General features: G+C 39.7%; 1 protein-coding gene across 1 annotated transcript; it reads left to right on the forward strand.

The window, feature by feature from the left end:
- Positions 1–3,784: 3,784 nt before the first annotated feature.
- On the forward strand, positions 3,785–21,693 carry LOC117826960 (cysteine-rich secretory protein LCCL domain-containing 1-like). The gene is made up of 15 exons (XM_034703395.1): positions 3,785–4,026; positions 5,095–5,406; positions 11,626–11,744; positions 13,437–13,569; positions 13,905–14,020; positions 14,614–14,714; positions 14,964–15,131; positions 16,255–16,315; positions 16,517–16,583; positions 16,747–16,877; positions 17,029–17,072; positions 17,170–17,242; positions 18,138–18,207; positions 19,927–20,060; positions 20,301–21,693. Exons 2-15 carry the CDS (start codon positions 5,140–5,142, stop codon positions 20,350–20,352), a joined length of 1,536 nt encoding a protein of 511 aa, XP_034559286.1. The 5' UTR covers positions 3,785–4,026; positions 5,095–5,139; the 3' UTR covers positions 20,353–21,693.
- Positions 21,694–22,090: the final 397 nt, after the last annotated feature.

The raw sequence follows: 22,090 nt of genomic DNA on the forward strand, positions 1-22,090 counted from the left end.
CTTGATTCAAAGAAGAATAAAAAAGTGCTGGGGGACATTGGAGACAAATATGGCAGCTGCAGGGGACATGATCCCTGTGTACCCCGTGTCTACTTCGGCCCTGCCTGTTTGCCACTGTTTAATTAGCTGCATTAGCATAATGGTTTTAATTGAACAAGATTAGCAAAATGCATCACACTTTGCCTAAGAAACTCCAATTTAATCCATTATGAATCATATGTTTTAATCTGCAATTGTTAGTTTTAGATTAGGGTTAGGATTAGGGTTAGGGTTATGATTAAGCGTTAGGGTTATGATTAGGGTTAGGGTAAGGGTTAGCGTTGTGATTAGGGTTAAGGTTAGGTTAGGGTTAGGGTTGTGATAAGGGAAAGTAGTGATGGGAAGTTTGGCTCTTTTCAGACAGCCGGCTCTTTTGACTTGGCTTCCAAAGAAAAGCCGGCTCTTTGCAAACTTTTTTTAACTTTGCAAAAACTAATGGTTTATGTGTTGAAATCCCTTACGTTCAGTGTTTTTATGAGAAGCCTTATATTAGCCCAATTTTCTCAACTCAAGCAAACAGAACCAGAACTAAACTCAAGCAAACAGAACCAGAACCAACTCAAGCAAACAGAACCAGAACCAACTCAAGCAAACAGAACCAGAATCAACTCAAGCAAACAGAACCAGAACCAAACTCAAGTTCAACAGCTTGTTTGAAAGTCTGCAGTGACAGTGCCATTGACTTCTACATCTATAGGAATAATGATATATTCATTTTAATTCATTTTCTCTGGGTGCACTGTGTCTTCAAATGATAAAATATCTACATCACTATGTGCTCCCTCACTATTTCTGCATTTGAATGCACGCTGGATTATTGTTCACTGTTCCTGAATCTTTGTGTGACTCTCAACAGAATGTTTTTGTGTCACTGTGCAGAAAACACACAAAGAGTTCATGTTGGCATTGCTAGCAAGACAGCAGGGTCCTTCAAAGTGTATTTGTCCTTGTCTAACTCTTTCATAACTGCACAGTAATGGACGCCACCACATGGATGCTTTGAGTAAGGTTTGATATGTTTTTGACTGAAAGTCTCTGTTTGATCCAGAAGGCGGCAGCAGATACTTATTTAAGAGATTCAGCAAAAGTGCTGGAATCATCTGAAATGTTGACACTATCCTTGAATCATAACCACCAAAGTACTAAAGTGTGATCTGACATCTAAGTGCATACAGTTATCACATATAATTATTAAAAACTACTGCCACCAACAAATGTAACACCAACTGAAATGAGGAAAGGGACATGTTAATGTCTGCCATTTAAGACTTTCCCAGCTTAATGTAACACATGATGGATAGCGTATCTCATATGAATATGATGGAATAAAACTCAGGTGGTCAAAGAGGGGAGCTTTATAACCACGACTGCAGGCTGCCATCATCAGGCTGAACCAGAATCACTATAGATATGACTGCATGTCACTTACTTTATATCTTTATGTACCACAAAAGTTACAAACAATACATCTTCTATGGAGTTTTTTTTTCAGCTGCCGTATCTCCTGTGGATTGTTGTGGATCTGCAACAACTGTAAATGTCATATATAATATTATCATTATTATAAATGTTAATGTGAATCTTTGAGCTGATATAACATTATTAGTCCTCCAATATTATCATCATTATTGTTAATGTTAATACAGACTGATCAGTGTATTGTCCTACTGCCATTCCTGCTCATATCACACATGCCTTATCATTATTATTACCATTGTAGTCATATGGGGGGGACAGAGCCTTCTCAGTAGCCGCCCCCACCCTCTGGAACTCACTCCCCTCCCATATCCAAAACTGCTCTGACCCTTCAGCATTCAAATCTCTTTTAAAAACTCACCTTTTTAAGTCAGCTTTTAATTTGTGATTGTATTGTTGTTTTGTTTTGTTTGATCTGTGTTCCTTGTTCGTTGCTTGTATTGATTTTAACAGTTGTACAGTGTCTTTGAGTTCCTGAAAAGCGCTATATAAATAGAAAGTATTATTATATATCTGTTTTATCTATTGTTGTGGTTGTTGTTGTTGTGTTTGTGTTTGTGTTTGTTTCTCTCCATCCATCTCTTTCTTTCTGCATCTCCCCTTATCCCACCTCCTAAGCCCAACACAGTTGCAGCAGATGGCTGTTCATCTTGAGTAAATGGACTGTACTTAACAAGCTAAATAAGATATGATAAGATAGACTGATCCCTCATCAGTGGAAATGCATTACATTCAACAGCCCAAAGTGAGGACAATGAAAATCAGATGACTGATGAGAAAACAAAAGCAGTAATTAAATAGAAAAAAACTGTAAATGGACTTTAAGCATTTAGGGCAGAGGCTGCTATGTAAAGTGTACACTAGTGTTAAGTAATCCCATTCACATGAAGTAACACACTCTAACACTGAGCCAGGGCCACCCCTTGAGTCTGGTGCTAGTCACTATGTTATATTATTAACAAAGACCCAACATGAAGACAGGATACGATCCATCCCATTTTACAGACAGGACTCAGTCTGATCTCGTCTTAATCCACCATGAGCATTGCACCTCGCAGTATTTAGCAAATGAGAACGGCAAGGACAAACTTCCTTTTGATAGGCAGAAACCTTGAGCAGGACCAGACTCATGTTAGACACACATCTGCTGAGACTGAGTTGGGGTTGCAAAGAGGGATGGAGGAGAATAAGACAGAGAGATGATAGTGGTGAGACGGATAGTAGTAGTTGTAGCAGCTGGAGTCTGGAAAGTCCACATCAGCAGGCTGCCTATGGCCAGCTACCATCAGTTGCTTAAAGCCGATATTCAGACAGAGCATTTTACATATTATATTTATTTAGAACAATAATGATTGCAAAGCAAACTGATGATGTGAGTAAAATATCACCCTCACCCAATCACCCTCATAATGTTCTGCTTTTGTACCTGAATGACAAGCTTATGTGTACTGAAGAAGTGTCTGGCCAGGGCATGTTAAGAGTAGAGGAAGCAGAGAAAGGTGGGGAGAGAAAGAGAGCATACATACACACAGGCACCAAAGTTTCACAAATATTCTAGTGTATGTAAAGGCAGATGAATCACTGCTTTGTGGTTGCGTTGCAGGGGAATACTGGCCACCCTGCTGGCTGCTGCTGTTTCATTCCCAGCAAGAAAGCCTTATGTGATCCTAGAAGAGTTCAGGCCTCAGGAAAAGCAAAACACCAGCCATAGATGTTCATGAATGAAATGTTTGATCGATTTGTGCATTAGAGTATGCAAATAAAACAATCTATAGTTAGGTATTTCATAGATTGCAAATCATATCAGAGAAAGATAAATGTCAGAGCTGCAAAATCAAAACTGGAGCTTCAAAGAGTGTTTTTTTATTGTGCAACCTTATATGGCCTCAGAGACCCTCAGATATTAAGACTGCAGCCTGCTTTCTGCCAGTTTTGACTGTGTCTTCCTGTCAAACAACAAACCTGCAAAGAGTAAGCAGAATGTGTAATATTTGCAACTGGAGTGGGCTGCTCTCAAAACATCCACAAGTTTACCCTCACGTCACTTCTAGTGCGATCAGATGCCTCCTCAAATAGATCAGCCCTGGAGTTCCAACAGATCCCTGCCGACCTTTTCTGAGTGTGTGAGTGTGTGTGTGTGTGTGTGTGTGTGTGTGTCAGCTGGGGGTACGGTAAAGGAAAGAAAGAGGGTTTGTGGAGGCGTGGTCCTGTGGGTTGCGCGTTGCTAAGCGCCAATTTGGCATATAAGCGCAAAATGAGCAGTGGTCCCATGCAGCCAGTAGCGCACGGAGTGAGCTGAGGAATTCAACAGGTACCTATAGGCATTTCTGAGCTCTGAGTCTTCAAGGGTGGATGTACTGCCTGTAAGAAAAGCAAGAACAGCCAGCACTCCTTTTTTTGTGATGGGTGGAATTAAATAAAGGCTCTCTGGATTGGAAAACTCTGCAATAATCTTACTGCTTTTTGGATTATTGCACCTGAGAGGTATTTTGACCAGAAGAGGATTTAAAGGTAAAACTGGACAACTCTGTACTACTTTGCCTGATAAAAAAGTTGCATCTGTTTTCTGTTGCTTTTAAAAAAGTGTTCTCATTTTAATCTTATGAATGAATAATGATATTCTCACTCATTGAATCATCTTTTATAAAAAAAAAAATAATAATAATACTTAATAATTTTTTCCTCAGGAATTAATTTTAAAAAGTGAGTGGTCTTGCTTAAAGGCACCATGAGGAGTTTTTCACCAGCTGAGAAACAGACTGAAACCAACACTGATGCCTCTTTATGACCTTCAAAAGCAAACAAAACCATAAACAACAACACTGATACCTTCTCTGTTGTCATTTTTAATACCTTAAACCACTCTGAGGGGGTAGGTGTTAGACCACATGATTGACATCTGGCTTTAGAAACATCTTTTTTCGGCTGTTGCAAATAATCACATTGGGTGATACATCTTGCTGTTAAAAGACAGCAGGGTGAGGTTTTTGTTGAAAACATTACTTTTACATGTACTGAAGAAGAGATAAGAGGTATCACTTTGTCCACAATGGGGCGCCAAAATTGATATAAATCAAAAGTTCCTCACAGCAGCTTTAAACTTAATATTTTTGTATCACAAATTGAATGCTGCAGGTCTCCAAACAGTACATGTGAGCACGCAGTCAGTGACCCACGCATGCGCAATAAATCCAGTGCTTTCTAACACAACGTGTGAAAGTCAGTTTACACTGGTCCCTCTGTATGTAGTGATGCAGTGACCTGCAGATGCACTCAGACTGCTGAGAGCTGTATTGGCTTAACTGTTTGAAGGGAAGTCCCCTATAATTACAGCATTATTAAACAGAGACAGAGGATGGATTCAAGGTGCCTTTGGGTTCATATAGAGATGCTGCAAAGTAGGGCTTGCTATGAAGGTATAAAATATATGCCCACTGATGAAAGTGCAACTTGAGTCCATGTTTTATTTCAAAAGATGACAAAAAAAAAGAGCTCATAATAAATTGTGCCAAAGCTGTGTAGAAACTTTGTTCACAAAAAGCTTAATTGTATTTAAATTCAAGCTATGCTTTCTTGCAGACAAACAAAAAGTACCCCTCATTCAGCAGCAGTATTCTCCCCATCATGAAGAGGTCTCTCCCTTTCCTGGGCTGGGTCAGAGCAGCAAGCTTGTTCCTATGTTTGACCCAGACTGTCCTTGCCATGGCCGTCACCAACTCCACACAACTGGAGTCCATCCTGGACAAGTACAAGGACAAGGACGAGGGGTGGTGGAGGGCCAGGTCAAGAAGGAGGAGAGCCATCAGCGAGGGAGACATGCACCTGATCCTGAACCTGCACAACAAGCTGCGTGGTGAGGTCCACCCTCCTGCTTCCAACATGGAGTACATGGTAGGTGCTGACGACACAGCTGTCTAGGTCACAGGTTGATACCTGTACTAGTGTTACAGACATAGAGTTAGAGTGACAATAGGAATATAACTAAGTAAGGGATAATGCACGATTAGCACGTAGTTATGGGAAATAGAATCCAGACAAGGTGAGACAAGTCGGGGTAGGTTGATTCTTATTTCCCTGTTGCAGTCAATTTAACCTGAAACTGTCCTCATTCAGCTCTCCTTCTTCTCTGAACACTTTGAACCCTGCTGCTATCATCACCACCGCTCATGGTTTAAGTTTCTTTGTAGTGACCTGTAACCTAAAGTTTCTCTCACCTGCTCCGCTGCCGTTGCTAATACTACTGGACAGGATCCAATATGAAAATGTCCCTAGCCTGTCGATTTAGCATGCTAACTGAAATTAACGTTTAGCCTCACCTTAAGTTCTATGGTGTCAACAAGCAGAAGCAAAATGTGCCTGAACTCTTTTTTTCCAGGATTCATTTGACATGACGTGTGATCATTTTGCCTCTGGCATTGCTCATGTCAGTGAAAGTTAATAACCATTGTCAAGGGATTTTGACCAATCAGAATCAAGTACTTACCATAGACTGTATAAATAATGGACTTGGTCTCCGTGACGTCACCCATCTGTTCCTGAGCGCTGTTTTGAAGCCAATCGGTGGCGGCGGCCATATTGGAAATGCGGAACTCAACCAGGCATAGTGTGACGTAAAGGGGCGGAGTTTGAGCCTCTTAGCCAACAGCTATGTGTTCCCGACCGGGAGTCAAGTCAGTCATGTCCTTATTTGGGCAAAAACTTGTAATCTTAATATCTTCTGAACCGTCGTGTTAGAAAAAAATTCACCCCCCGTACAGTGTGTGCCGATAAGAGAGATTAGCTACATAGAGCCAAGCTGTTTTTTTAACCAGGCTGTAAACATGTTTATTAATGCTGCAAAGATCGTCTTTTTTGAATTGGTGTGTATGTGGTTTCGGGTCTTTCTGCAGCCGGCCACAAGCAGATTCTTGATGTATTGCAGTTTATAACACTTCTGCATGGGCTTCATAGTTTGAGACCAGAGGTTGCCCCTTGGTACTTACATAACCAGAACATCAGTAAGAAAGTTGGATAATAAAGATTAAATTACCAACTCTTTGACAGCTGATATATAATAGGGGTGTGAATCACCAGATGACTCACAGTATGATACAAGACAATACAAAACAAAACAAAGCAATGCAATACAACACGATAAGATATGACATGATACAATAAGTAATAATACAAGTGCAGTAATCCATGATTACCCTGTATATCGCAAGACAATTGTTCAATGATCCATGATGGTATCTAATTAAAGACTGAAAATGTGATTAAAAGGGTAAAGTGCAGAACTAATGTACTTATTTGCTGCACTTTGGTTTGAGCTCACTGAGATGAAACAATATACATGGTTTTACTCTGAAAATAAAATGTACAGAACTATATACCAACTGGAAATTAGCCGGGAAAAAAAAACTTATAATAGTTTTATATTTTCTTAAAAAAGAAATCACAATTTTACGGCTTAAAAAATATAACCAGCTCGTGTAAGTTAACCTTTTAACATTTTGTGCTCAAACTTAATGTTTACCTATATGATTATGACTTTGTCTTCAGTAAAACTTCATGTTGGACTCAGCGGACCATTCAGTCCACCCATGGAGTGCCTCCTCCGCTTTCTCTCTTGTCTCAGAATAAAGAGAGTGAATATATTTTTCTTTCTTCCTTCTCTTTGTGTTTGACAGTGGCTATCTTGTAACTTCGGTCAGCGTTGTGCACAGTATTTCTTCTGCTAGTTAACTTCTCTTCATGGACTCAACCTCATGTTGATAACACGGCCGTGAGGAGTCATGCAGTGGTGATGCAGTGAGTGAAATACTACAGGGATATTTTAAGTGGGACATGCTTTTTCCATTTTAATCGATTTCTGAGGCCAGTGTATCAATCAGGACGAGGATGTATTGTCCCTCCCTGATATCGAGTGAATCTAGTCCAATCAAAGTGGTTGACTGTATATCTGTTTAGCACCCTCCTGACTCTGCTAGTTTGGCTCTGTCACTTCTGCACAGCAAAGTTGTAAAAAAAAAAAAAAAAAACAGAGAAGGACAACTGTGAGCCAAAGCCCCAATCTGGCTAGCTCCAGCTCCAGCTCCTGCCTCCTGCATGCCCGCCCTCACTGACCCTGGCTCATATCCAGCTTTCACCCCCGCAGTGTTGTCCTCCACTCCACCTCAACCCTCCTGCACTCCCTCCCTCCCTTCCTGTCCTGCGTCTCCATACTCTATCACTCCATTTCTCCTCCTGCAGACTCTTTTTTCCCCTCCTGCTTTACTCTCTTTATGCCCTCTTCATCTTTTGGCCTCACAAGCTCTCCCTCAGGCTTTTCTTCACCCTTTCTCTCATTCCCTTTGCCTTCTCTCTCCCCATCCATCCCAGCTCACTCAAACCTGGCTGGGGCTGATGTTGTCTTTTATTTGATCCTCCACACATCTCATTTTGGGTGCCACAGCAGTGAATCTATTTCAAACATGTCAGGCCTGGTTCTTTGAAGTGAGGGGCACAGTGGTGTAAATCTATGTTATGTACACAGATCCAGTGTTTCTCTAGCAAAGGATACTATTACTGATGATAATGATGTGGTAAGACTGGGACTATGTATTTGGTTTCCAGATTGCAAGGATTTGGAGGCCACAGGAGCTGTACTTCAGGGGAGCTTCGACTTCTTAATTTCACACAAAAGCCATTCAGTGAAAGTCTTTCAAGCACAGATTATGACACCCTTTTTAAGAGTTAAACAATCTACTGCTGTAAAAACTGCACATCATTGACTGATCTGTCAGGGAAAGGTGGTCCTGACAGATGGGTGGAATAGGACTGTGTTTTGGGTACTTAATGCCTTCAGGAATGCAAAAGGAGATTGGTAGTTGTTACTGTGACCTTTCTCCAACAGCTGGCGGGCAGTCCATCTTTCTCTCTGCTGGATAATTGAGGGCGAAGAATAACAAGAAGTCGTAGAGAAGAATGAGCCGGCAGAGATCATTAGTCACCCTGTAGATTGTTTCAGGTGAAGTTATATGCAGAACTGAATATTCAGCATAACCTAGAATACAAGTGACACACACATGGGCTGTGCAGGTGCACAGTATCGTTTATAGACAGGGTCAGGTTTATTGATCTATCCATTTATTAATCCATCCATCCATCTTCATATCTTCCACCCACTTGTCCACCCCTCCATCCATCCAACCATCCATGTCATTGACCTCTTGTGTTCGGCTTTCCTCAGGAATGTAAGCAGGTCTTCCTTGAGGATCCTGAGGTTTTTCCCAGGTCAGATGGGTTACATAACTCCACAAGTAAGCTCTGGTTCTGCCCAGGGTCTCCTCCAAGTCCTGGAAAACTTTAGGATACACCCAGGAGGAATCCTAATCAGATGCCCAAACAACCTTATTTGGTTCCTTTTGATACAAAGAGATACTTTGTATTGATCCTTCCCGATGTCACAGTTTCTACGCAATCCTTTAGGCTGAGCCCAACCACCCTGAGGAGGGAACACATTTCCCAGCTTGTGTCTAAGATCTCATTCTTTCAGTCACTATTCAAAGTTTGTGACCATAGGGGAGGATTTGAACTTAGATCAACTGGTTGAGGCCTTCTGATCACAACAAAGTTCCTGTGCATTTCAATAATACAGTTCCAACCCATCTGTCAAGCTCACAATCCTTTCAACCAATTCTTCATGAACAAGTCCTACAAAAACATGTACTTTCTTGCATACTTCCCACTCAGAGAGAGAGAGAGAGCAGTCCAGCATAGTCATGGCCTGAGACGTGCTGACTCTCAACACAACCACCTCACAGCTGGCACCCTGAGGTTACAGTTTGATAAAGCACACAGAACAACATCTTCTGCAAAAAGTAGATGCAACCCTGAGGCCCACACCTTGAGATTTCAGTCCATGAACATCACAGATAGCATTGGTAACAAAGGACAACCCTGGCTTAGGCTCAAAACGACCAGGTGTTTGACCTTTTTCTGTGGAAACCAACTCAGGTCTCATTGAAACAGCAACGGGATGGCACATGGAAGCAGCCCTGGAACTCCTTTATTTCTGCCTCTCCCCTCACAGGACCAAGTCTTCTTTCTCTGCCAAGGAGATGAATCTGAATGAACCTGTCTCTCTTTGCAGCTCTGGCACACAACACTTGGTATGTGGTTCCTAATTATAGAAAACAGGGAACTTAAATCAGGCTCAGGGACATCATCACTCTGATGACTTACTTTGAAATGAACAAGGTAAATCTACTGCAACAAAATAGCTTGGATGCGAGATGTATCTGTATCTGTAGGTATTTACCATAGGCTGTATTTATTTCCTTTTTAAGCTGAACTCTTCTGGTGACACCACTGACTGCAAAAAGAAGTCTGGTTCTAGAAATCAAAGTGGAGAATGACACTGAGCTCTGTTGAGTTGTGGCTGTTGAGCTAAAGACTCTTATGGCTCCAAAAGTTCAAGTTGGCAATTGCCAAGATGCCAAATTTCAGACTTGTAAAGAATGTCCTCTAAAGAATAAGTGAGGTCTCATCTGTGGCTGCATCCACTTTCTGTAAACAGTATATCTCGTTAGGTGTTAACATTTGCAGCCCCATGCATTACTCTAACTCATCGATGTTTGTGGTCTGTGTCTTAAAATCCTGTCATTGGATCTTATTCAATTGAAATGAAACCCACAAAACTGTCTGCTGAACACAGCTTTACAAAGAAAAACACCAACAGAACAATCGTAAGTTAAACACATACAGCCAGCAGTATCATCTTTTATCATGGGTAAATGTTATATCATATGTCAACTATGCAGGAGGTTGGAGCAAAAAAATTCCCTGCAGTGTTTTTACCCCGGCCACAGCTGGACTGCAGCCAAAGAAGTAAAGAGTCAAAATATCACTTTCTCAGTCAGGCTTGAACAGTAAGCAGCACCACAGTGAGTGGGCAACAGTGGGCACAGTGTGTTGGCCTTGCGTAACATATGGGACGCATTATGGTGGTCCATCAGAATCCAGCCATTAGTTTTGATGTGCGATAGCCGTAATGCAACCAAACAGATTGCCAACAGCCGAGCACACTGCCCCTATTCTCCTCAGACCCCAACAAAGTCAGCGCTAAATTAACTCTGCTGTAACATTTGAATCGCTCAGTCCTGATTTTCTGCTTTGTTTGAAACTAGAGGTGTGGAAATTGTGTTCAGGTATTTTCAAGTGAAGTATTTGCAGTCAAGAAGAAACACAGGCCTTCTGTTTTGGTCACTTTTATGTCAACTTTTTCTCTCTTTGCTTGTTTTACGAGACCAAAACTTACTGGAAACAAGCTATGAAACAACCACACTGGATAGCAGCACAAAGCTGTAAGTCAATGTGGTGGTGATGACACTCTGTTCTCCTCCTCTCACGTGTACGTGTCTGTGTGTAAGAGAGTGGATGTGTGCTTTTAATAGGAGAGGCCTACTTTTGACTATACTGTGTTAAATTTGCGAGGGGCATGCGTACAGCCACTGTTCTTTCAAAGCACAGAGCAGGTTCATCTTTCAGGTTCACTTTGCCTTCAGTATGTGATGTTACCTTCAGGTTAGAGGAATTCATGGTTGTTTAGCTCACCTGGAAGAAAATGATGACATATCTAAAAAAAAATGCAATGAGTTGCAATTAAAGCTACAACTACGCTAAGTGGCCACTTACCCCACTTCACTCAGGGTAATCCAGAGTGGAGTTACAGGTCTGCAAACATCTGTCAGAGGCAAAGCTGCTACTCACTAGACTTTAAGAGAAAGCTGATATTACCTGATGGGTGACAAAAAAAACATTTGTGACTTACCTTAGCTGACCTGCAGAGTTGGCCTTTTAAGGTCTTTCCTGTGTTTGGTATCTTTTTTTTTTTTTAAGTCATATTTTTGGGGCTTTTTGCCTTTATTCCATAGGACAGCTGAAGAGAGAAAGGAAATATGGGGAGTAGAGAGTGGGGGGAGGCATGCAGGAAATGGTCAACCGGTCGGGAATCGAACCGGCGACCCCTGCGACAAGGACTGTAGCCTCTGTATGTGGGGCACTTAGACCGCTAGGCCAGCAGAGCTCCTTGTTTGGTATCTTTTAACTCATGTTTGCTGTGTTATTCTGTTTGTCTGCTTCACTCAGGTATGGGATTATGAGTTGGAGAGGAGCGCAGAGCACTGGGCTCATACCTGTCGATGGGAACATGGACCGAGCCACATGTTGACACAAATAGGCCAAAACCTTGGAGCGCACTGGGGCAGGTGTGTATTGAAGAAATAAATGTGTTTCAGTTATGGTTTTTTTCTCTCTCAATGATACCATGGAAAGAATTATGATATTTTGTTTGATAGAATACACACCAAACTTTTAACAGCAGAGTGACAATACATTCAACCACTGAAAAACCTAACCCCAACTCGTTGAGGCAGATGGCCGTTTAACACGAGTCTGGTTCTGCTCGAGGTTTCTGACTGTTAAAAGGAAGTTTGTCCTTGCCACTGTAACTTCCTAAATACTGCAAAGTGCTCTGCTCATGGTGGATTAACCCTCCTGTTATGTTGCGGGTCAAATTGACCCTTTTTATAGTTCAGAAATCTAAAAGAAATTTATTTTTTTCACTATGAAACTTCTTCTGCTTGGCTTAATTAGCGTAACAATTAACATATAAAATGAAAACGGCTCATTTCACACATTTGCACCTCTCCCCCTGCATGTTTATAATACATAGATACTGGTTGTGGGTCAATTTGACCCTGTAGTCAAAGTGGAGGCTAAAAGGGGTCAGAAGTGTCAAATACTAAATGTTTCTTTGCAACTGTATTCATAAAAAAAGGAGAAAGTTATCTTCATTGAACCATGAACTGTGAGAATTAAAGAACACCGTTGCACTAAGTATTGATTAAAATGGTTAGTAATGGAGTTAATGATGACATTTAAAAAATGTTTATTGGGATTTTTTTGTGTTCTGACACTTTTGGATCATTAAATATTCCCGGGTCAAGTTGAACCAGGAACATTATTGCTGTCCCTGAGAAACAAACATAACAGGAGGGTTAAGATGAGATCAGACTAAGCCTTATCCTGTCTTGTTGATGGGTCATTGTTAATAAACTAACATAGAGTACAGTCTTGACCTGCTCTGTTTGTAAAAGTGTCTTGAGATAACATTTGTTGTGATTTTGCACTAAACAATAAAAGATCGATTGATTGAGAACAGATATACTTTGTTGTTTTTTAGTTTGCAGTCTACTTATAGAGCTGCTAAAGTCAGTATCTCTATATTGCTTAGAGACTATATAGTGTGCAGTGCTTTTAGCATCAAACAACAATCACCGCCTTGCTTAAAAGTTCATCTCTTCTATGTAAGCGTAATGTTTTGGATTTCAAGGCAGCATTTTCCTTCTCTTTTGATTTACTATCACAACCTTAATCAATGTCGTTTCCAGCAATGACTCAAACCGTCCACACACACAAAAATGCTCTGATGCTCCCACTGTATGCTGTCTGTGCAAACCCACACTACAGACAGACACAGTAAGCAACTATCTGGTAAACATAGAGGAGCTTTTAGCAGCAGAGGACAGTCAGATTTCCCTCAGGCAGTTTGATGTGAGATGCAGTGATGAAAGAAAGAGAGGATATTGAACTAAAGCTAATGAGGATATCAGAATAATTTATTTATACATTTATATCTCCCCCACATTAAACACAGCCAGAGTTTTTGCTTTCAATTGCACTTTTGTTCATCCTGCAGTGATGTGTTTCATGTTTTCTGTGAGACGTCTTTACTGAGACGGTCTTTGTTGCCTTGTCCAGTGAAAACTAGACTAGGCTTTTTAGCTGCCTGTATAAAATACTTACAGACTCACATTTAATGTATTCTTTAAAGTCATATTTCTTTTCAGGATGATGAAATAAAAAGATACAGTAAAACAGCTTTTCTATTACTTCAGGGACCGCCCCCCTACCTTCCATGTCCAGGCGTGGTATGATGAAGTGAGGCACTACAGCTACCCCTACTCCCAAGAGTGCAACCCGCACTGCCCCTTCAGGTGTTCGGGACCTGTTTGCACTCACTACACTCAGGTGAGGGCTTCATTTCTATGTCTTTAAAGGCTTTCAAATGCTTTTTTAAATGTTAGGATGTTACTGATAAGTAAACATTATTAATTTGTGATCAAAACAAATAAATCAAAAGTGTGTTCTTACTTTCTCTATCTTATCAGTTTGATAATAAACAAGACTAATCTTTTCTGTAAGAGTTACTGTTACAGTCAAAGCTGCATGTACCAAAGCAATGTAAAATAGTGCTCCAAATGCTGCATACAGACACTTATGGCCACTGTCTTTTGAAAGAAACAACACATGTATGAGGTCGACTATCTGCTGTTCTTAGTCTGTTTGTGTGTTTCACTTTTCAGTTGGTGTGGGCGACGAGTAACCGCATCGGCTGTGCCATCAACGTGTGTTACAACATGAATGTGTGGGGAATGATCTGGGCCAAAGCTGTCTATCTGGTCTGCAACTACTCTCCACCGTACGTTTTGACCTGTGATGCAACTCCATTACAATAACAAACCTGCAATCAATCAGGTCCTGGTTGCAGTTAGTTCAGAATCTCTGTTTGACTTCAACAAAACAAGAAAAAATACGACATGAAAAGAACCTTCAGAGGAACTTCACTGATTTTATACATCAGAGGGTGTTCACAGGTCTTGGGGAGAACGACTAAATACAAGTTCAGTGACAGTAGCTGAACTGTGTGTCTGACAAATGTCCTCAAGGGATGTAGCCTGAGGTAGAATCAGTTAGGGACCAGAGGTGGCCCCTGATGAGGACTTTGAAATAAACACAAGGTACTTGCGCTGTAATGAAAATGATAAGGGCTCAGTAAAGAAAACAATCTCATCATGCCCTCATCCCAAAACTTCTGCTCTACTGATAAGAGAAATACAAACATAAGATTCAAACTTCCTCCAACACCTTTACACTGAATTAGAAAAGACGAGAAAGAAATCAGAGAAAGGAGACTGGTGGAGTTCAGGGAAAGTGTATCAAAACTCTTGAATATTTTTTAGTTGTAAGTGCAATTTTCTTCTCTTTACAATAATTCTATCGTTCATTTTTCAGGGGCAACTGGTGGGGTCACGCTCCGTACAAATATGGAGCCCCCTGTTCAGCCTGTCCTTCCAGCTATGGTGGAGGCTGCAGGGACAACCTCTGCTACAAAGGTAGGTTGAATGAGTTCTGGTTTTGTTCTTTATTTATTATTTACTGTCATGTTACATCACCTTACATACATTTGTACATATTTAAAATGTATTTATACAGTAGTCCCCTCCATATTGGGTATTTCCCCTGTTATCCTGCAGGGGAAATTCTCCAAATACAAATGTCTGCATTAATCCACCTTAAGCATCAGTGACAAAGAAAACAGCTAATGAGATGACACACTGACGGTATGGGATCCATGTTTTTAGACGGTGGCGTTGAGAGGCGTCCAGCTCCTGAGCTCGAGGAGACCAACTACATTGAACCTGAACCAGAACCAGTGAGGGACAGGGAGCCCCAGCCCCGAGCACAGACACCAGAGCCCTCCTCTAATGACAACGTGGAGAGGAACCAGGTCGTCAGCACAGAACAAATGAGTAAGGACTCCTCTCATATTACAACTCTGTAGGCTGCAGGTTACACAACGTGGGACATCCTGGCCATCAAATATTATTTGTCCCTTTTGCTCAAAGATTTCTTCATATTCTCTGAAACTTCAATGATATTATTTTATACTGTAGAAGACGAAATCCTCAGATCCTTTGCCATTCTGTATTGAGAAACATCGTTCTTTAAATGTTGAGTTATTTGCTTGCACAGGAGAGTTAACATCATTTGTTGTGAAATGTTGCAGGTAATTTTTTTTGAGCATTTGACATCTTTCTTTTTTATTTTGATGCCGATGTTCCAGCTTTTCTCAAACATGTTTCATACATCAAGTCCAAAATGACACTTTCATTTTCCAAAACAATGACATTTCTCAACATTTGGTGTTGTCCTTGTTCTAATTCTATGAAATATGAGGTTTTAATGTTTCACAACTTCTGTTTTTACTCCAACTGTTAGAGCCATAGAGTAATTCAAGTATAGGTGCATTATTTAGATCATTTTTGTGGCGATAAGAGACTAAGTCATTACTTTTGGTTATTTTGAATATATTTTAATGTCTTTCTATGTTTGTGAAGCTGGTCAGAAGATCTGTGCCTTTAATTGTCCGTCTGTAGTTAATTGGTGCTGCTGTCGGGCACAGCTGATTGGAGCAAATTGGCAACTGAGCATGTGCACTGGAATGAGGGCTTTGATCTGAGCAGGACGAGGAGCAACAGATTTTTTTACTGTAGCTTTGCTTCGTTTTTTAAAGTTTTGTACCTTATATGGGAAATAAAAGTATCTTTCTTTAGTAAACAGGTTCATAGAGACAAGAGAAGTACTTTTTGCTTGTTAGCAGTCGATATTTTGTTTCATTTTATATGCCATCCATTTCATTTTTTGAATGCATGCACCTAAACCGGTTTTGGAAAGCACGAGTCAGAAACATCACGTCCTGCAGAAGTTACAAATGAAGATGTTTGCTTCCACTACACCAACCTTTATGGGGGTAACAGGGTTGTATAACATATCCCTGAACAGAGCATTGTTGAGGTTTTTTAAGTTGAACATTACTTCTGTTATTTTTACTGGTTTAGATTGTGAAAATCTTTCATTTGTTGGTTCATTTAGGTCAACAGGTGGAGTGTGAGACTAAACTGAGAGATCAGTGCAAAGGAACCACCTGTAACAGGTAAATATGGAGGGGATTCGGTGACACTACAACGTTTGAGTTTCAAATTGTATGCTAAATATTTCAGCTCTGAGAAACAATCAATGTACAAAACTGTGTGGGAATCATAAAAACAGCACAGTTAGCATTAGAATATTAGAACATTGTTTTGTGCCTATATAAAAACAAAACATACATTTTTATTCTTGTTTCTGTCAACAGATACGAGTGTCCACCGGGCTGCCTTGACAGACCTGGTAAAGTAGTCGGGACAAGCCATTATGACATGGTATGAACTGAGTATATCTTATACAACCTATAATGTTGCTCCATATTAATGATGTAGAGTTTGTGTTTAGTAATACTTTTATTTTTACCCAGGGGAAATTCCTTTTTTAGCTACATATTGCTGCAAATTAACATCTACTGTATGTTTTTGTCTCGTCTCGCAGCAATCCAGTGTGTGTGGAGTTGCTTTACACTCAGGTGTGATCGACAACGATGGAGGATGGCTGGATGTCACCAGACTGGGCAGAAAACAGCAATTTACCAAGTCCTACAAGAATGGTATTCAGTCACTGGGGTATGAATCAGTCTCAGAACTAAACTTATATTTTAGTGTTCAGTAACTTAACAGTGTACAAGTTATAGTCCAAGTACAACTCCAATTATGGGGGTTGTTAAACTAATGATGCACAGACCTCAACTTCATGCACTTTTCTTTCACCTCACAGGAAGAACAGGAGTGCAAACTCCTTCAAAGTAGATACAGTACCTGGTAAGAAACATTGTGACATTCATACCGTTCCTTATACTGATAAAGTAAGATGTTGTCTGCATATAGAATAATTAATGAGTATTTCTTTCTCTCACAGTAAAGGCAGTGACATGTGATACCACAGTGGCTCTGTTCTGCCCCTTCAAGAAACCTGTACGACACTGTCCCAGGTGAGCTTCATTACCTCTGCAGTACTGACTGAAATGTCTCACAGTTTGGGTTCAACTACATGTGTGGGAACAGTGATTGAGACTTTTAAAAGAAGGTAGGTTGAGTATTTCCATCAGGACACATGACCTAAATGTGTGCAGGACAGATCTGCAAAGAAAGGAAGTGTACCACTGTCCAAAGGGGGCGCAAAAATCAACACTAACTAAAAGTCCCCTGTGGGGGCTTTAAGTAATCTACAGTCAACATAGGCTAAGATACCCTTGGCTATTTTTCTAACCTTATATCAACTCATTTATCTGGCTTCATTCACTATTTACCAACTTCCCACACAATTTACAGTTACATACAAATTGGAGTGTAACTCACTTAGTGTAGCTAGTATGTCTAGACTAAGTTATGTTCAGATTTTTGACTTGAATAGGCTGACAAGTGCCGTCCTTTTACAAATTATCACATGATGATGTTCTCTGTGGAAATAAATCATAGTGTTAGGTTTAGTAAGCCATGGAACAAACCCGTGTGATTATACTCACGAATACTGTATGAGACAGAATCTCATACCTGATGTATTATATTCTTGATTAAAATGTACCTTTGTAGATTTTTCTTTAATGCACTATTTGAATTAGCATCTTGGTTGTAAGGTCGCATTGCATTCAGCAGTATGCCTTATATGAGGCTGAAAGACCACTTGTTGACTTGACCTGATCTGACTTGATAAACACCACAGGTTCTAACCACATTAGTGTAAATTCAAAGATATTCCTTTTTAATGACAGCTTGCTTCACCAATCTCATTTACACTCTGAAAACACGTGGCTGTAAAACTCTGCCTTCATACTTTAACTTAACTTTGACCCCAGGTGAGATGTGTATTTTGATTTATTTTTTCAGGCTTTATTGTCCGAGGAACTGTATACAGGACAGTCGAGTACGGGTCATCGGGACGAAATACTACTCAGATGTGAGTACTTGCTTTAAGTGAGAATTGTGTTAGCTCAGACAGGTCACAAAGTCAAGCTCAGAGCACAATACATTGGCTGATCTCACCAGCCTGATTACCTTCTCACGCATCCAAGTAGCAAATGTCAAAATGAACATCCTATTTAAACTCCTCTAACCTGCTTCCTCCACAAATTGTTGCACCCCAGCTCCTCCTTTCTAAGCTGTCTGATTTTACTCTCTTTGTAAAGAGTGGTCCTGACTGAATTCTCATTAATTAATCATTCTGGTTTTATAAATTGTTTTTAAATAAAGCTACACTGTAAACCCGAACAGTACTTCTAACTCATAGCCATTAAAGGTGCCAATGCCAAACCGCTGTACTGGTTCAGGGAAGACGGACAATGCTCCAACAAGGGACAGGGGAAACAGAGGAACTAAATACACAGAGTAATCAACACAGGTGTGAACACAGGACACAGGTGAGGCTAATGAGGGTAATCACAAAAGGATGGAAACACACAAGGGCATGACGTAAAACTAAACTGGAAACACAAGGATTCAGAACTACAGAATAAAACAGTAAACACAAGACTAGACTAAGAAAACACAACAAGAGACATGGATCACTAAACACTCAAGAGAGACAAAGGAGAACTGATACAGAATAAACACAGGGAGGAACCAAGGCATGAAACACAAGGAACAAACTAAACTAACCAAACCATGACATGTACTCAGTTTCATCGTATGTATGAATTAAAAATATAAAAAAAATCAACTAATAAATTTGAGTTGGGGAAACTTGAAAATGAAAAAAATTAAGAAAACAATTGAGTAAACTGAAATTATATTTTATAATTTCATTATACTCAGAAATTGTATTTCTGCTACTTAAAAACTCTTATGTAATCAGTTACAACAAACATTTTGAGTAATTCAAACTTGTTTGGGTTTACAGTGTATTTGATAAAAAAAAAAAATCAGCAGACTGACTCAACACAGCTAGTAAAGCACCAAATGATGATGATAGTTTGATACCAGTGAGCCAGTGATTCAGTACTAGTGAGCATTAGCCTCTCTACTTAGGACCTCACTGTAAAATCTATTATTTAATTAAACCAAGCCGTGACTAATATAGTTAGTAAAATGTTGTTGTTGTTTTTATACATCTAAGCAACTTAGCGGCACAAATACCTGCATACATTTTTACATTCAACCTTATTGGGACTTCATTTAACACAGGTGCCTCTTCAGCTTCAGCACTTTTGAGTTTTGTTTTTTTAAGCCAACCAGTGTTTGCTCTATTGTAATTTAACACATATTTTATAACAACCTGAATTAGTTACTGAGAAGACTCTGTGTGTATCTTTTATTTCTAGAACACATAGACTCTGCACTTTACCGCTGTGACTGCATGCACACATTACTGCACTTTCTCTCTTGTTTTAAACTATGTTTTTATATTTACTTACTGTAGGCTTGAGGTTATGAATTTATTTATTTTATTTGTAGAGTCTACTTTTAGTTTGTTTTCTATTCTGTTTGCTGCTGGACCCAAGTAATGTGTTTCGGTTCTTCATGTTTTCAAATATGACTGAATGACAATAAAATGAACTTTAAACCTTGAACCTTGAACAACAGCACTGTTCAGTATTTTACTTATTCATTTAATACATTTGATGTAACACCTAGTAAAAAGAGCTTATGTGTGGTTGTTAAAGTGTATTCGATCTTTCAGAAATCCAGCATCTGTCGAGCCGCCATTCATGCAGGAGTGATTCAGACTGAGTCTGGAGGGTACCTGGATGTGATGCCTGCGGACCGAAGAAGGCAGTACATTGGCAGTTACCAGAATGGCATCACTTCAGAGAGGTACGGTTCACAAATATTATAAAGGTACCATACAGGAAGAAATGTGCATGTATGAGATATCTCTACTGGGTTGATTTCACAATATCAATACCTAAAAACTGGCAAACAAATTTGACATTTTACTTGATAATGAGCCTGACCTTATTGTGGGTTTGATTTCTCATACACAGATACTTTTGTAAATGTGACAAGATATTTTTTTATTAGTCTACACTAAAATAACCATCTTTCATCTTCCAGCCTGCTGAACCCGACAGCTGGAAAGGCCTTCAGAGTGTTTGCAGTCATCTGAAAAAAAAAGGCTCCCAAAGGACAAAACCCTTGAACGTGTCCTCCTCACATCTTATAAACCTGCTCATTATCATCTTACAACCCGTAATTACATTTATTGCTCCAGTAAAAAAGCTTAAGACACTTAAAGTGTAACATGACTTCACTCAAGGCTTGCCCCCCAGGTTTGGTCATGATGTAGTAAGAGTCTAACATTAGCAGAAATGCTCAGTGAATGAGACTCTTGGATGTAGTTTGTCTATGTCTTCTCCAAATATAAATATCTGAAGCTGACAGTAATGTTTGCTTTGGGCTGCCATGCATCTGTGACTGACATACCATGACATCATGCTTTTTAATACTGAGTACAGATCAACGACCCCCATAACGCCGTATGTATGACCAAACTGGACATAAAAGTGAATCAAAAATAACTTGATAGAAAGCGCTCCCTCAAACCTGCTTTTAACCTAATCTGTCTTATTTTTAGAGGTCTGTAAAAGGATCTTGTGTAATGTCTTTATGATGTCATTTATTAGATCATGGTTAAAGCCTGAAGGTGCATTTTTGAAACCTTTGCAGTCAAGCAGCAGCTGCTTCATTTGGATTTAATTGTACATCTCAAGAACCATTATCCTGAAGCACCAAGAGCTTCTGAAAAGTAAGCACCAAAAAGCATCAGCCGCCTCTACTTCCCTCATTCAACAAAGCTGAGAAATGTAGCAGCAACCACCCAAAGGTAAACCAGCATTTCAGCATGATGGGAGATATGAGAGTCCACAAGCAGATGCTGTACTTGGATTGATGTCAGTATAGATATTAGCATCGCCCAAATGAGTTGAACATATTGGCATATCATATACTGGCAAAAACTTGAATACTTAATCCCTAATTTCTCCAGTGTGATTCATTCCTGTTAAATCCAGCTCCATCCTCCATCTGTACCTCACTTTTTTCTCTCATGGTAAAGTATCCTAAGCAGCACCACAGGCAATGAAACACTGATTGTATATTTCTGTACATAAAATGTAAATAATATTGAACTCTGTGCTATGAAATGTTTGCTAATGTTGCCTTTTTTCATTAAAACCCTGCCAGCCGACAAAATCAAACCAGCAATAAGAAGTTAGATGTTTAAACAGATTCTGCATGCAAACGTATATTTATTACTCACGCTTTTATTTTAAGTAAGGACAAGTTTCACCGTAAATTCAGTGTATTCATATGTTTGTACATATTGTTTATGTAACATATTGTCATATTTTATGCTGCATTTCTTTTATTAAAAGATTTGTATGAATGGACCCTGGCTGGCCAGGAAAGTGCACGTCAGAGTCACAATAAAAAATACTTGGAGATGAAATAAGATGTTGAATGTGTGTGATTTATCTTTCTGTAAGGCATCATTGTGATGTCATTTTTAATCGTATGGTGCTATTTGTACTTTTCTTTTCTTCTCTTTTTTGTTTGTGTTTTGGTTTCTCCTCTACCTTCTTATTCTGATCTTATTGTACCCTATTTTATATTTTAGTTTAATCTTGATCTTTTTAAGGAGCCTTTTTAACATCTGGCAAGGGACTACGGATGTAAACTAGCCTTTTGGCTAACTCTGGCATAGTTACAGAAGTGTTAATTAATATGCATGGTCCTTTTAAATAATAAATAAATAAATAAATGAGATCATCAAACAGTCCTCCCTCCTTGGACTGATGTGTATATAATGAAATCCTGCAAACTACAGGCCACAGGCTGGACTCTGC

This window comes from Notolabrus celidotus, chromosome 15 (assembly GCF_009762535.1).
Source record: "Notolabrus celidotus isolate fNotCel1 chromosome 15, fNotCel1.pri, whole genome shotgun sequence".
NCBI lineage: Eukaryota > Metazoa > Chordata > Actinopteri > Labriformes > Labridae > Notolabrus > Notolabrus celidotus.

Excerpts from the sequence above, each read along its gene's own strand:
- LOC117826960 (XM_034703395.1), top strand. The coding sequence starts at position 5,140 with ATGAAGAGGTCTCTCCCTTTCCTGGGCTGGGTCAGAGCAGCAAGCTTG. Across the intron at positions 18,208-19,926 it reads GGACGAAATACTACTCAGAT|AAATCCAGCATCTGTCGAGC; the intron begins GTGAGTACTTGC and ends TCGATCTTTCAG. Across the intron at positions 20,061-20,300 it reads AATGGCATCACTTCAGAGAG|CCTGCTGAACCCGACAGCTG; the intron begins GTACGGTTCACA and ends TTCATCTTCCAG.